This window comes from Lontra canadensis, unplaced genomic scaffold, assembly GCF_010015895.1.
Source record: "Lontra canadensis isolate GAN:19392208 unplaced genomic scaffold, GSC_riverotter_1.0 scaffold30, whole genome shotgun sequence".
Classification (NCBI taxonomy): domain Eukaryota; kingdom Metazoa; phylum Chordata; class Mammalia; order Carnivora; family Mustelidae; genus Lontra; species Lontra canadensis.
This window is the reverse complement of record NW_022631024.1, coordinates 16,117,675-16,132,449: the sequence shown is the minus strand read 5'-3', so window position 1 is coordinate 16,132,449 and position 14,775 is coordinate 16,117,675. Positions and strand designations below refer to the sequence as shown.

Genomic DNA, 14,775 nt, shown 5'->3' with positions numbered 1-14,775 from the left:
AAGCAAGGACCAAATGTAACTGGGGGGAGGAGGGATGAGGAGGGAAGGAGAGGCGTGCGAAGGGCCAGAAAATTAGGATAATGACATCTCAGGCACTAAATGCTCTGTTCACCTCTGAGGTTCCTAGCAGCCAAGACAAAAAGGGAAGTATTATGATTTGCGTAGGTTTTATTACCTATTAAGAAGTGGCTTCCCTCTGTAAAGAAGAGAGACTTTTTCCCTTTCAGATAAAATTTGAAGGGAAATTGGGAGTTCTAACGATAGTCAGATTTTAAAATGAATCAAGCCTTCCAAGGCAGAATGTCACGTAATTTTCCATGAAGATAACCGAGAAATTAGATCTACTTAAGTTTCTCGTACACGAAGTTGGTGTTTCTTAAAATGCACTCCATGGAGTGCTAACTCTACGGGGTGTTACTAAACATCAGGAGGAAACGTCAAACTTAAAGAAAGAGAACCAGGTTTCTTTGTTACAGGACTTCTCAGAACCTTTAATATCATAAGGTATGCACTGTATGGCCTCGAGAGGGCACTACGGTAGCAACATTTCCTAAACTTATCTAAACACAAGCCGACTGGTTGTCTTGGGATAAAGGCCCCAGGGCCACCCCCTTGGGGAAAGCTGTTCCATATTCAATGAATTTTCCTTTCATCCTAAATACCCACTGAGCACAGACCGACTGGTGGTGAGAGGGGGGTGTCTCTGAAAAGGGGTAGGAATGGGGAAATTAGCTCGGGGTTAGCAGTTTGAGATGAGTCCTCAGGTGGACCGAGGTACTGCACCAAGGAAGCAGATTTCCACGCAGTACGTCCCCCAGCAAGAAGGCTATAGCTCGTGGGCTGGTGAGCACACGTTGCTGGAAGTAGGGAAGCAGAGGGCGGAGGAGCCCGTTCCCCGCTGAGGGAGCTGCAGCAAGTGGCTTTAGTAAGCCTTACGATTTTAATGTTCAGAAGTCCTAATATTCCATCACTAGTATCACAGAATTTACTGAACACGATTTAGAGGCAAGTACTCATGGCCACAGCCTTCCCATTGGAAGTCCCCTGGTCGGTGGGTGGCCAGGCCTCCCACCACAGAGAAACCTAGAGAACAGGAAGCACCGGCCAGCTCGCCCTCTGCCCGAGGGGGCAGGAGGCCGAGGCTGGAGCCATATCTCTCAGCGGCAGCAATGGAGTTGGGGAGGAAGTCCTTGGAGCCGAGGGGAACACAGAGCCTGACTCCCAGTCTCAAACTCCAAGGGGCCTCTGGGGCTGCCTGTGTTCCTGCCTTACCCAGTTCACTGGGCGGAGCCACAGATAAAGGGTGAGGGGGCTTCTCTCTGGAGCAAAGAGACATCACAGAAGCCCATTCTGGAGGGGGACATGGAGCTGGAGAACCCTAACACCGGACAGCTTCTCTTCAGGGCACCTCTGACCCAGGGACAGTCGTCAATCCCTTTCCTTGGTCTACATATCTATAAAATGGGACCACTCAGCTTCATTTTCCTAGAGCTCGAGGAGACCTGGACTGGCATCAACCCACATCCCTTTCTCAAGAGAAGTCTGTCTCCGTCCCCGTGGCCCCAGCTGAGCCCCGGACGTGATAGGTGTTTGTACCAGGTGACAGGACCCCTGTCAGAGCAGACTAGACCAGGGACGGACGGCTGAGGGCATCGGGTCCTCTTGGCCCTGACGGGCTCTGCGTGTGGTCTGATGGCTGATGGCCATGTAGGCGAGATGCCAGAGAGTGGCGTGTGAGGGCAAGACCAGCGGCCACGGGAGAGGTCCTGGCTGGGGTGGGGCAGGGAATGGGATGTTTGGCTTATGCCCCCACAACCGGACTTCTCTCCCCTTCTTGTCCCCAGGGCCACACTGGCCTGGCTGAGGCGGGAGTCCGGATGGTGGTCACAGGCATTTGTGCATCAAGAAGCCTCGGGCTTGCCAAGCATGTGTACCTTCCAGGTCGGCCAGCAGGGTCCTGGCTCCTGTGACAGTCACTGTGGCCGCCTGGACGGATGAGGAAGCCTGGGTCAGGGCGTCTCTGGCCTCCTGGCGTAGCTGGAGAGAGAAGAGAGAGGCTGGGCAGGGGGCGCTGCAGGCGGGAGACACTGGAGTGACGGGAAAGACTATTTCTGGTCTTTGCCCTTCCCCCACCGCACCCCCTGACTCCAGGACACCCTCGGGACAGCACCCCACCAGGTGCCCGCCTCAAAGGATAGGAGCCCACCTGTGTGAAGGGCTCGATCTTGCGCAGCACGGCCCGGGCAGTGGCCTGGAGGGTCTGGGCTGCCTCAGTGACCCGGCGCTCTCTGGATGTGACCGTCTCCTCCAGGGCCTGCACCTTCTGGCTCAGGGCCCCCACCTGGGACTTCTGAGGCTGCAGGGAGATGGTGGGCTCAGGCGGGGCCTGGCAGGAAGGTCTGAGGGGCAGAACCCCCAGTGGGTGAGAGGCGCCCGGGGAGCGGGAACGCTGGGGACAGGACCCTGGAAGCAGAGGGGCTGGGGGTGGGGGCCGCCCAGTGGGGGAACCTGTCTCTATTCCAGCTCTACTAGTTACTAGACGTGAGGCCTCCCTGACCTGCATTTCCTTCCCCAGGCCCACAGTCTCAGCGGAAACCCTGGGGCCGGATGTACCTCCACATTCAGAATCCTCCTGGCCTGAGAGAAGCAGAACTGTGTGGGTTCTGAGCACAGATAAGCAGCCTCGGGCCCATCAGGTTTTGCCCCAAATATATCTGTAGAAGCTCAGTCTCTTCCTTAAAGGGCAGGTTCCAAGTTCCGGGATTTCAGGATTACTAGGCAGATGGGATGGAGCAGGTTTCCCCGGGGGGCTGACAAGCACTAAGGGCCACCTAGCCCACAACTCATGAATCCTCTCCCAGCCCCGTAGACGCAGCCCTCAGATAACCGAATGGGCGAGCCCTAGCTGACGGAGGACCTAACCGAAGTACGGGTTGGGGAGTGGGGGACGTCCTTGGCCAAGGTCACGGAGATGGGATTTGGTCCTACGTCTGTCTGGTGCCTTTGCTAATGGTGCCTTTGCTAATGCCACGACGGAGAAGACGCCTGGTCTCACTATTGTCACCACAACCCACAACAAAGCCTGGCCCAGCGCTCACTCGGAGCCAGGCAGGCGCTCGGCCAAGCCACGGAGGTGGATCGGCTCGTTTTAATTGACTGCCATCTAGTTAAAAATAAGCCACATCATCTGCCCAGGCCTGGGCTGCACCGGCTTTCCAGCCGCCGCCTTCTCCCACCCCCACCCCAGGCTGAGCTCCGGGGCAGCCAGCAGGGCTGACCAGTGCTGAGGGGGCTGCAGGCGAGGCCAGGCCCAGGGCGGCGTCTGCACGGACTCGCTGCACGGCGGCCAGTGCCCTCTCTGCTTCGGGCAGCGTCTGTGCCACAGCTCTGCCCAGCGCCTTCTGGGCCGCCTGGACCTCTTGGTACCTGAGAGGAGACAGCAGAGGTGGCTCACAGAGCAGAGGGCACGGGGCCATCCTTCCCCACGGCTGACCCCCAGACCCCCGCCTGGAGCCCTCTTCAATGTCAGAACTCAGCGGCTGGCCTCAGAAACGGGCCGCTACCGGGCAGCTCTCGGATGAATGGAAAAGGCAGGAGAGGCGCCCATTCTTGTTTCTTCATTCATTCAATTCGAGCACTCTTTTCTGAAGGGGCTTGCCCCTGGTTTCCACCCTCGAGTCATCTGCTTTGCAAATGTTGGAAGCCTCTGGCTGAATCACTAAGTGGAAAGTGCCTGGTGCTGGGGAAGGGACAGAAGCCCAGGCCCTGGTCTTGAATCTGCTGTGCCCTCGGGTGACCTTGGGCAAGCACTCTCCAGATGAACGGAGAGCTCTGGGGCCCCTTGAGCTCCAAGGGGGTGTAGTCAACCACCTAGAACAGCTCCCTGTCCCACCCAGCTGATCACCCCCTCCCCGCCCAGGTCTGCCATGGACACTACCAGGGCAGGGACCTCCGGCCACCTCTCATCTCTCCCCACTTCTCAGACAGCCTCTGCCCCCACTCCTGCCCCAGGAGGGGGTCATGTGATTTCACCCCAGTCATGCCAGGGGACTGGGCGTGGGCCATCTGACTGGAGGTGGGCCAATTGGATTCTCTCATCTAGGAAGTCAACTTGGGACTTTTGAGACCTTGCTGTGTCTCTCCTGACCCTCCACTGCAGAAGACATAGGAGGGTCACCCATGGCAGAGAAGCAGAGGCCAAGCAGGAAGCTGGTGTCTGAGAGGAGCTGCCGGGAGGAGGGTGGGTCGGGGATGGGGCTGGGGATGATGCAGTGTTGAGAAAGAGAGATGCCGCTCTAGACCCTCCTGGTTCAGGCCCTCATCCCCCCTCTCTAGAGGCTGAGCTGCACCCCCAGGCCTAAGAGGGCTCCTATAACTCACCACCCAGTGAGCCCAAGACCTCAGATATCTCCCCCGCCCCCACCCAAAGAACATCAGGACTCGGGAAGGAAGCCAGCTCTGGACCAGCAGCCTCCAGCAGCTGGAGGAGGCCGGTTCAAGCTTCTACCCACATCCGGGAGGCCTTACCTATCCTCCAGGTCCTGCTGGGCCTCCGAGGCCACCCTGCCCTCCAGCAGACTCCAGAGAAGCGCATAGCTGGTGTTGGAGGCGACCAGGGCCCTCTGAGCCGTGGCTTCAATCCTGGCAGTGGCGTCCCTGTGGCTGTAAGGAAACGTCCACCTGACCTTCAGCAACAGCTCACAGAGAAGGGGACCTGGGCCCGAACCCACCCCTCCCACCATGTGGGCCTCCCACAGTCCCAAACAGAGTCTGGCCCCAAGGGTCAGGCTCCTCCTCTCCCTCTGCCTGACACAGCAAAGGCTGATGGGCAGGGACCCACGGCCCTGCTCCTGTTACACAGAACCTATGCCCGTTGTCTTGCACAGTGATCAGTGGGGCCTTTCGTCGCACGTGAAGTCTCAGTTTGGACAATAACGATACGGTCGCCCTAATAAAGCCGTCACAGAAGAGGGTGAGCAGCACGGTCTGGCTCTGAATCCGGGCAGGGGGACACCTGTCAGGCTGACCCTGACCCCAGAACCCCCAGGAAAAGGGCGGGGCTCCCTTCAGGACCAGGCTCCAGGGGCTTGGGGGCTCACCTCCTGGCGAGGACACGGGCCTCTGTGGCCAGGGGGCTCCAGGTGGTGGGCTGGCTGGACCCGTCCTGAGGAATCACCTTTAAAGCGAGGGAGAGAGGAGAAACTGAGGGCCATCCCTGAAGGGCAAGGGCCTCGTTCAGTTAAGTTACTGGGAGAACCGGACTGTGCCAGTTACTTTACAAATGCTACATAAAGGGGCGCCTGGGTGGCTCAATGGGTTAAAGCCTCTGCCTTTGGCTCAGGTCATGATCCCAGGGTCCTGGGATGGAGCCCCGCATCGGGCTCTCTGCTCAGCGGGGAGCCTGCCTCTGAGCACGCCGCCCCCCCGCCTGCCTCTCTGCATACTTGTGATCTCTGTCAAATAAATAAATAAAATCTTTAAAAAAAATGCTACATAAAGCCTCAAAGTCAGCATCCAGCGAGCAGAGCCCCAGAACGTGGCAAGGACGGTAATGCCGCCCAGTCCTCATTCAATGGGCATTCACCGTCCACCTGGAACGTGCCCTTGTCTATGCGGATGTGATCCCACTGAGTCAGCACAAGGGGTACTGCGTGACACCCATTCTGTGGGTGAGGAAACAGCCTCTCCAAAAAGGCACACCAGGGGCCACCAGATCAATCGCCAGGGGAGCCCGGGACGGGTGGTGGGGAGGGGCCCCCAGGGTACCAGAGATTTGAGGACGATGGCCGCCTGCACAATCTCTTCTTCCGAGGACTCCAGTGCTGCGTCGAGCTCTGCCAGCTGGATGCAGATCTTCTCTGCCTGAGCCTGGGCGCAGCGGGCACCCCTGCTCGACGCCCGCAGCTGCTCCCGCGCAGCCTTCACCGCACCTTCGAGGCCAGTCACCTGCTCCAGGAAGGCCTCCTGGGCTCCTGCATGAAGCCCACAAAGCCCAGGGGTCACAGAGCAATTGAAATTTCCCGATCAAACGCTGACCCTCCGAGGCCCCCCACGTCTGTGTCCTGCACTCTGCCTGGCACAGCTGAGCTCTATCACCAGACCTGAGCACCACCAGTCCGTTCTAGGGCAAGAGCCTCACCATTTTACAGATGCAAAGGCTGAGGCCCAGCAGAGGCCAGTCACAGCCCAAGGTCTCCCACACGGGAAGTCGGCACAGTGGAGGGGCTGGAAGGAATCCAGACGGGTTAGAGCCACAACAAGCAATTCCCAAATCTGAGACTGCAAAAACACACCTGCCTCGAGTCAGCTCTGTGATCTGCAGTGTGGCTCAGTATGGGCTTTTTAAAAAAAGATTTTATTTATTTACTTGAGAGAAAGAGAGAGAGAGAGAAGGAGAGAGAGAGAGAGAGCATGGCGGGAAGAGGGTCAGAGGGAGAAGCACACACCCCACTGAGTGGGAAGCCCGATGCAGGACTTGATCCTGGGACTCCGGGGTCATGACCTGACCCGAAGACAGATGCTTAACCAACTGAGCCCCCGGGGCACCCCAAGTATGGACCTTTTAACCCAGAGCATCTGGAAGCTCCCTGTTCTTTTTTTTTTTTTCTTTTTTAAAGATTTTATTTACTTATTTGACAGATGGAAATCACAGAGAAGCAGGCAGAGAGAGAGGAGAAAGCAGGCTCCCCGCTGAGCAGAGAGCCCGATGCGGGGCTCGATCCCAGGACCCTGGGATCATGACCTGAGCCGAAGGCAGAGGCTTTAACCCACTGAGCCACCCAGGCACCCCTGGAAGCTCCCTATTCTGATAATGAGTGTTGCTAACAGGTGCTCCGCTTACCTATGCCTGGCTGCGAGATGAGCACAGGTGCTTATGAACATAAAATTACACAGAAGAATCAATTCACTGTCGAGCTTCCCCAGATCACAGTGTCCCGAGGCCAATTTCCACCTGACTCTAATAACAGCTTCCCCCTCCGCCCCCACCCACTGGTTTTCTATGCTGGGGAGTGAGCAAAATGGCCAATGGTTAAGACAGCAACTGGACACCTGTTCAGCACCCGGGACAGCACCTCGGTGGGCATTTGTCGCACCGTGAACCAGTGAACGACTCCAGCCCTGTCCTCACTGTGCCTGTGCTCTGGGTGCGGCTGGGGCTAGATGCTCTCATCAGAGACTAGTATTCATAAGGTTACAAAGTAGAACGGGGTGGGGGACAGTGAAGGAAAGATCCAGGAGAGACAAGACTGTCATGGGAGGAGCCCAGGCAGTTGGGGAGGACAGACAGGCACTTCCAGAAAGTGACTTCTTCTAGGACCGAGCCACGAGCGTCTGAAGCATCGTGAGAGCAGACCAAAGGGCCGGTGGGTTGTGTCTGGCCAGCCAGCCATCCCGCTGCCTCCCGCTCTTCTCTCTCACTGTACCTTGCAGCAGGTGGTGACCCTGGTAGACGTCCCCCCGTGGGGCCTCTCCCTGCAGAACGTGCAGTGGCTCCCAGGGCTGGCCACAGTCAGACCCCTGCAGCCACCCCTCCATCAGGGTCAGCCTGGCCTTCAGCTTGGCAGCCTGGAGGAGTGAGGAAAAGAAGGGTGTGTGAGGCCGGCTGCCTGAAGTCGTGCTGAACGCCTCCCCCTGGCTTCTGCCTGGCCTTCCCTGGCTAGCAGTTGGCTTCTCCCATCTTATCAAGGGCATCAAAGCTGAGGATGCAGCAGATCTTGGAGAAGCAGCCTTGCCCACCCCCTCCTCCTAGTGGTCCCTTCCCTTCTCACGCCCTCGGCACCTGCTGCCATTCAGTGGACCACCTCCTTGTTCCACTTAGAGTGGGATGAGGAGGGAAGCCCCAGGAGAATCTGTCTGTCCTGCTGTATTGCCACAGAGAAGGTGCACCTGGATACCTGCTGGCCGAGTGAGTGTGCCATGCAGTGTCTCCCAGCGCTGTTCTTTTAGTCACACGAACAATAACTGTATTTACAGAGCACGTGCCAGGAGCCAGCTGTTAGCACCTGCCGGCCACAAACCTGCTCACGTTCACACTGTGACGGCCCCAAAGGCCAGGGGATGCCGGATCCAAGCCCTCTCTTTGATTCCAAAAGTCCAGAATGCTCTGAAAAACCCTACATCTTTCCATTCCCTATTTGATGGCAAAATCCAGGTTAAAAAAACAAAATGCTAAACTCATGGGGAAGCAAAACTGTTTTGAACAAGGCTGTTTGCGCCCTTGTTTGTTTGGTGTGACTATTTGCCCGTTTTCCCGCAGACACATCCCTGGGTTTGACCGCAGGGACTGGCCCAGGCACTGCCCGGGGGGCCGCTTATGCTCAGCGCCCATCATTGCGTCTTTCTAGAGCACCTGCACTCTGACGGCTGGCCTCCCCGGTCTCAGGGAAAAGGCTGCAGGCCTGTTTCCACTGTGGAATAGGAGAGACACTCAAACTTACCAAACCTGTTACCTGTTAACGGGAACAACGAAAGGGGCTGGGAGGGGAACCCCAGAGCTCAAGCTCTTGACCTCCGCACCACACCAGCTCCCTGCTTAACACTCTACTTGTGCCCCAGAACGGGCATGGCCCTCCTCCTGACCCTCCCCACCAAGGGCCTTCTACTGTCTCATCCCCGCAGATCTTAAGAAAGAGTGAGACATGGGCGTGGGTGCTCGGGAAGGACAGCTGGTGCGAGGCACTCTTCTGTCCGCTCAGAAGCCAGGGATGGGCAGAAGTGAGGGGGGAGCGGGGCTGACATCGGCCCGATGGCTGGGTGGGCGCAGGCGGAAGGTGACCAGTGGCCCCAGAAGGCCCGAGAGCCAGGGCTGAGCGGGCATTTCTGGTGCCCAGCACAGAGGGGGCACTCATGGGGGGGGTGTGAAGTGATGGGAGGTAGGGTGGGCTCACCTCCTCCTTCACCAGGGCGTAGCAGGACGGGCACTCCTCACAGCGTGTGCCACCAGCCGTAAGGAAGAAGTTGTCCTGACAGCGGTCACACTTGTAGCCCACGAAGCCAGGCTTGCACACGCATGTGCCGTTCTTGTGGCACTGGGCCGAGGCGGCGCCCAATGGGGAGCACCTGCAGGCTGAGGGAACCGGGGTGGATGGCACCCCCCCCCCACTGGGACCTCCACGTTGCCTGCATCCTCACGCCTGGCCACTCCAGAAACCCCAGGTCCAGCTCAACCACACTCCTGGGTCCTTCCGGGAAGACTGAGTCAGAATGTCAGAGATGGTGACTGACTTATGTCCGGGTTCCTGGGTCTGAGAAGCCGCCATGTTTAGGAACGACCTGGCAGCCCAGCTGTGCAGGGAGGGACGCGGAGGCCCAGAGAGGTAACTTGATGGCCCCAGCACACGGCAACTGAGCAGTGAACCCTGGGGCTAGAGTTTTGGTTCCCTATACTCTCTCACTCCCTGTACCTATGGCCGCTCTTAGAAGACAGGCCTTTCTACAGGAAAGTAGCCAATCGTTCCTTCCCCGGCCACATGGCTGGCGTCCCAGCGGCTCTTCTGTCCAGAAACCTCAAGCCCCGCCCCCGCCCCTGCCCCGCCCCGGGCGGCCGGCACACACGCAGCCTCCTCACCTCGGCAGCCCGTGATGGAGAAGCCGAAGAAACCCAGCCGGCATCTGTCGCAGGCCTGGCCCTCAACGCCCGGGCGACACGGGCACTGCCCAGTCTTGGAGTGGCACCGGTCCTCCTGGGAGCCCAGCGGATGACACATGCAGCTAGGATAGGGAAGGAACCTGAGTGGGAGACAAGCTCTGGGCCGCTCCCCACCCAGCCTCGGCTGGCCGCAGCCTGAGAGGAGCCCTGGGATCACACCCTCTGCCGGCAAGTCCCCATCGCCAGGTGCCTACACGTCCAACAGCTTATCCCAAGCTGTGTCCTGGGAAGTACAGTCTCACAAAAATGCTACCCCTTCCCCCCAGAAAGGGCTATGGGGACCTATAAATCTTGCAGATTATATATACCCCTCTGTTGGAAAGTCACAATGCAATTAGCATATTAAAGGCTCTGAGAAGTCTTGCAAGGAAGAAGCCTGTTTGTTGCACTGGACATTTTCCTGGGGTCCTTCACTGCTCCCTAAAGACATCAAGGTGCCGCTTTGGCCAAAAAGGTCATGGAGGGATGGTGTCACTGAGCAGGGAATCAGAGACCAAACCGGCCTCCTGCCCACCCAGATGTCCCTCAGGGCTGTGCTTGGCCTGTGTCCTGGGCTGGCAGGGCCACGAGTCTGACCCCTCAAGGGACCATTCCTTTGTCCCCCTATGGGGCAGGGCACAGTGTTCCTGGCAGGGGGCCTGGATGACACATTCTACACCCATCTCCCCTCTGGGGGCTCCCTGGGCTTCTCCTATCCTGGAGACACAGCCAAGGGAAGGGCACTCCCCACCTCACCCTACCCACCTATGGCAGCCCCTCCCGGCCTGGAGGTCGTAGAAGCCAGGGCTGCAGCGGCCGCAGTCCCTGCCCATCACATGAGGCAGGCAGGGGCACTGGCCGGTCACTGGGTCACAGGTTCTCTGCTCACTGACGGAGCCCTTGGGGTGGCAGCCGCAGGCTGGGGACGGAAGCAGAAACGGTGTTGGGGAATCACCAGATCATCAGCTCAAACTCTGGGGGTCCAGGAGAAGATGGGGAGCCCACGGGGATGACTCACATTCAACCCAGGATCCTAAGCTTTTTCTGGAAAAAGACTCTAGGCCCGTGCTCAACTCTCATCCCATTTCCTATCCTTGGAGAGACAGCCTAGAATCATCATGTGACAGATGGCTCTTCCGAGCCTGCCCTGAACCCCAGTCGGCTGGAGAGAAGGCCAGAGACCCAGCCAGGGAGTCACGGGGGCAACCATGTGCCCACTGTTCTGGGCCCCTTGACCCTTCTCTCCTGGGCTCCATAGAACACGGAGAAAGGGCTCTGGAGCAAGTAAGTTTGGGGGCAACGCCCATCTTCTCCCTCCAGCACTTCTGGAGGCCTTCCACAGGCCGAGGCACGCTGTGGCCCTCTGAGCGAGACGGGGACTGAGTGCTAAGGGGAGAGGGAGAGCCTGATGGAAGCCCAGGGGCAGCACTGACATGAGAGGTGCTGTCTGCCACCAAGGACAGTCCTAGGCACTAACCGTGGGGATTGAGATAACTGTGAAATTATCAAGGCAAAGAACAAATGAAAAAATCACAGGATTGGCCTTGATTAGAACGAGGCAGAGAGAGTCCTTGACCTTGGAGGAGAGCAAACCCTTAGACCTTCCAGACAAGGGGACAGAGAAGGTGAGGAATCTGCCTGAGGCTGCACAGCCCCCCAGAGCTGCGGGCTGGGTGTGGTGGAGAGGGGTCCCCCGCAGGGCGGGGGGTGGGTGCTCACGTGTGCATCTGTCTGCAGGCCGAGGGGCGAGGGCGTTCCCGTAGAAGCCATCCTGACAGCGTTCGCAGTGGGCCCCGGTCGTGTGGTGCAGGCAACGTAGACAGTGGCCAGACAGGGGGTCGCAATTGCCCACAGCGTTGGGGTCCACGTTCCCACTGCACTGGCACCGCTGGCAGGGCTGGGGAGCCCCAGAGAGCCCCAGAGGGTCCCCGAAGTAGCCATCATCACAGATCTCACAGCGTCGTCCTGGGGGGAGGGGGGAGGCTGTGTGTGGAGGAACCAGCCCAAGGCACAAGGCTGCGGGGTCCCCAGGCGGGGAGGGTGGGCATCCCTCAGGTTTCCCGGTGCAGCAGGGCATAGTCCCAGGGCCAGGGCCCAGCTCAGCCATCAGCTGGCTGTGTGTCTTAGACCAGCCCTGGGGTCTCTCTGAACTCGGGCTCCTCGTCTGCAAAGTGGGGACAATAAGGCCAGCCATGTCTGAGGGCTTGGTGAGGTTAAGTGTTCAACTCCCAGCCCAAGCTAAGTGCCCAGTGGAGGGGATGTCACCACCCAGTCCCTGTCGTCACCCTCCTCAGCCTCACGGCCACCACCCTCTTCCTCAGCAAGGCCCGCAGGGCGCTGGTGTGGTGAAGGCGGGGGCTGGCAGCCACCTGAGGACCCTCCCGGGGGGCTGCTCCCTCCATGCACAGCAGCGCCCTGCTCCCCCAAAATCCTTCCTTGGGCACATCTCAGCCTGGGCCAGACCCAACGTCTCGAACTGTCCACACCCACTGAGAGGGTTGCCCTCATGTCTGCAGAGCGGGGGGAGTCAGGCACAGCCTGATGGCAGGATGGGGTGCAGCGTCCCCAGGTGGGACCTGGCTCTGTCAGGTCTTGGGGCCCCCGCCCTGCCCCCTCCCCCACTCTGTAGCTGGCTGTAGGGAGCTGCTTCCAGAGTGCTCCCCAGCAAGGCCGGCCTTTGATGGGACAGACGTGATGGGCTGTCCCGAGGCAGCCACAGTCACCACACAGGCAATCAGATGTCTGAGAACCTTGGCAACATTATGTCAAAACAAGCCAGACACAGAAGGACAAACACTGGAGGGTTCCACTCACGTGAGGTCCCCGGAAGGGTCAAATGCAGAGAGACAGGAAGTAGGACGGTGCCTACGGGAGGGGGGCGGGGGTGGGCTGGAGGAGGCGGTGGGGGCTGCTTAATGGGGAGAGTCTCTGGGAAGATGAAGTAGTTCTGGGGAGGGACGGTGGGGATGGCAGGACAGCCGGGAATGTGCTTCACGCCGCCGAACCGTACACTCACGTGTGGCTGAACTGAGACTTTGTGTTATACCTTTTTGGCCGTAATTTAAAACATTATTAATGGTATATACAAAAAGAAAACACCAACCGCTGAGTTGTATACTTAGAGTGGGTGAATTCTCAGGTACGTAGACGATATCTCAAAAGAGCTGATAAAAAGAATCAGTTGTCAAGGGTGGCCCCGGGTCCTGGAGTAGGCGCTGGGGGACCTTCTGCCTCATAGGACATCTGGCAACGTGTTTTAAAAACTGAAAGTTTGGGGCACCTGGGGGGCTCGGTTGGTGAAGCATCTGCCTTCGGCTCAGGTCATGATCCCAGGATTCCTGGGATCGAGTCCCGTGTCAGGTCCCTGCTCAGCAGGGAGCCTGCTTCTCCCTCTGCCTCTGCCTCTGCCTGCTGCTCCCCCTGTTTGTGCTCTCTCTCTGTCTCTCTCTCTCTCTCTGACAAATAAATAAATAAAAATAATAAAAGCTCAGAGTTTAATCGGAGGTTTTCTATCTTCACTGTGTGTCAGACTAGCCAGAGCACCTGTCATGCATGTGGATTCTTAGGGCCCATCTCAAGCTACCAGATCAGGCTCTATAGGGCCAGGGCTCAGACAGGGATTTTCAAAAACTCTCCTGGATATGCTTAATTGCTCCAGTTCTGCCAGGAGCCCACAGCAGCCTGGGGCCTTGGCCATGGCCCCAGAGGTCAGGTCTGCCACTCCTAAGCTAGGCCCTCCCCCATCTGTCACGTTCCGAACCCAGGACCCCACTCCTGGAGCCCAGGACAGAGGCAGGGCCCCAGGGTGCGAGCCACTCACCTCTCTGGCCCAGGGGGCAGTGGGTACACACCACTTCGTTGCTCTCTGGGATGGCTGTGCAGGCCGACCCTCCGGGGCATGGACAGGGCTGGCAGTCGTCGGCCTGGCCTGCGAAGGGGTTGCCATAGAAACCTGGCAAGCAGCGCTCACAGGAGGGGCCCTCGGTGTGATGGCCGCACTGGCAGATCCCTGAGGGGCAAGACAAGCACCAGGTGACGAGACCACCTGAGCCCAGAAGGCTCCAGAGACAGGGGCGTCTTGGTCACAAGACGGTCACAGAGGTCACAGAGCACAACCCCAGCAGAACTGGGGTGGTAACCTTCTAAGTGGGGGGCAGCACAGCCTGGGGAGAAAAGGTCTACCACTTACTGACCGTGTGGAGCTGGGAAACCCATCTAACACCTGCTGCCTCAGTGTTCACCCCTGCAAGGTGGACACAACAGGGGCTCTGGCCTCGGGGCTTTTTGTCCACGGACAGCCAGAACGCTCCACACAGTCTCTGGCTCAGAGTGACCTGGGCTGTGATCAGTGGTACCCTGCATTCCAGCACCTATCAGCGAACCAACAGACGGCCCACCCACGTCTGCACTCATGCTTTTCCTGCCCTTCCTCTGTGTTCTCTGAACCTCGAGGGCCAAAAGCAAGAGTGACGCAGACCCAGGAGTCTGTTCCTGACAGCACTTTGCAAGGACACTCCCCACGTATGGGGTCTGCAGGTTCCAGGAGGTAGCCTGGTCTCATGGAACAGACCCCTGCCCACTGGCTGGTCATGCTGGGGGGGTGCAAACCCCCCTTCTCCAGCACCTGCAGTCCGCTCAGAGCCTGCCCTGGGGAAGGGAGGCTCGGTGGCCAGGGACCAAGGGAGAGTCTGGCTGAGAGGGGCTCAGTGATGCAAGACCCCCACTTCCAGGAGGCCCAGCACCACCCCAGGGGCGGAGGGGGGTAGTGGGGCACAGAGGGAACTCAGGATGGACAATCCAGGGGGCACCATCATGGCCGCGCTGCTTTCTGGGGGCCCTGCCTTGGCCCAGACCCAAGCGCTCACTCCTCTTTCTACCCAGTGTGAGCAGCGGTGGCTGCTTTGCCCATCAGCCAGGTGAGGACTCGCCCACATAGGGCAGCAGGTCATGGTGCGGCCAAGGGCTCTGAGGGGTGACACACCGGCTGTGCCAAGCTCCTCGGCAGGGGCTGCCTGGAGCAGTGCAGGGCAGGATGGGGGCCCTCGTCGGGGCTCGGTTAGCGATTCCTGCCGCGGCAAACCACGGGAGGGCGGCCCTCGTATGCGGCATGTGCCTGTCCCCGCTCGCTCATCTGCTGATTCCCAGGC

The 14,775-nt window shown here is 59.0% G+C and overlaps 1 protein-coding gene across 1 annotated transcript in view; it reads right to left on the bottom strand.

The window, feature by feature from the left end:
- The window catches only part of LAMC3 (laminin subunit gamma 3), a 55,098-nt gene that overhangs the window by 4,390 nt on the left and 35,933 nt on the right, over positions 1–14,775 (bottom strand). The window contains exons 13-24 of the mRNA XM_032866099.1: positions 13,449–13,637; positions 11,348–11,593; positions 10,394–10,547; positions 9,569–9,711; positions 8,889–9,067; positions 7,425–7,566; positions 5,767–5,972; positions 5,100–5,176; positions 4,528–4,662; positions 3,279–3,426; positions 2,207–2,356; positions 1,935–2,037 (exon numbers count right to left, since the gene is read on the bottom strand). Of these exons, the coding sequence (XP_032721990.1) occupies positions 1,935–2,037; positions 2,207–2,356; positions 3,279–3,426; positions 4,528–4,662; positions 5,100–5,176; positions 5,767–5,972; positions 7,425–7,566; positions 8,889–9,067; positions 9,569–9,711; positions 10,394–10,547; positions 11,348–11,593; positions 13,449–13,637 (1,872 nt within the window). The remainder of the gene's footprint in view (positions 1–1,934; positions 2,038–2,206; positions 2,357–3,278; positions 3,427–4,527; positions 4,663–5,099; positions 5,177–5,766; positions 5,973–7,424; positions 7,567–8,888; positions 9,068–9,568; positions 9,712–10,393; positions 10,548–11,347; positions 11,594–13,448; positions 13,638–14,775) is intronic.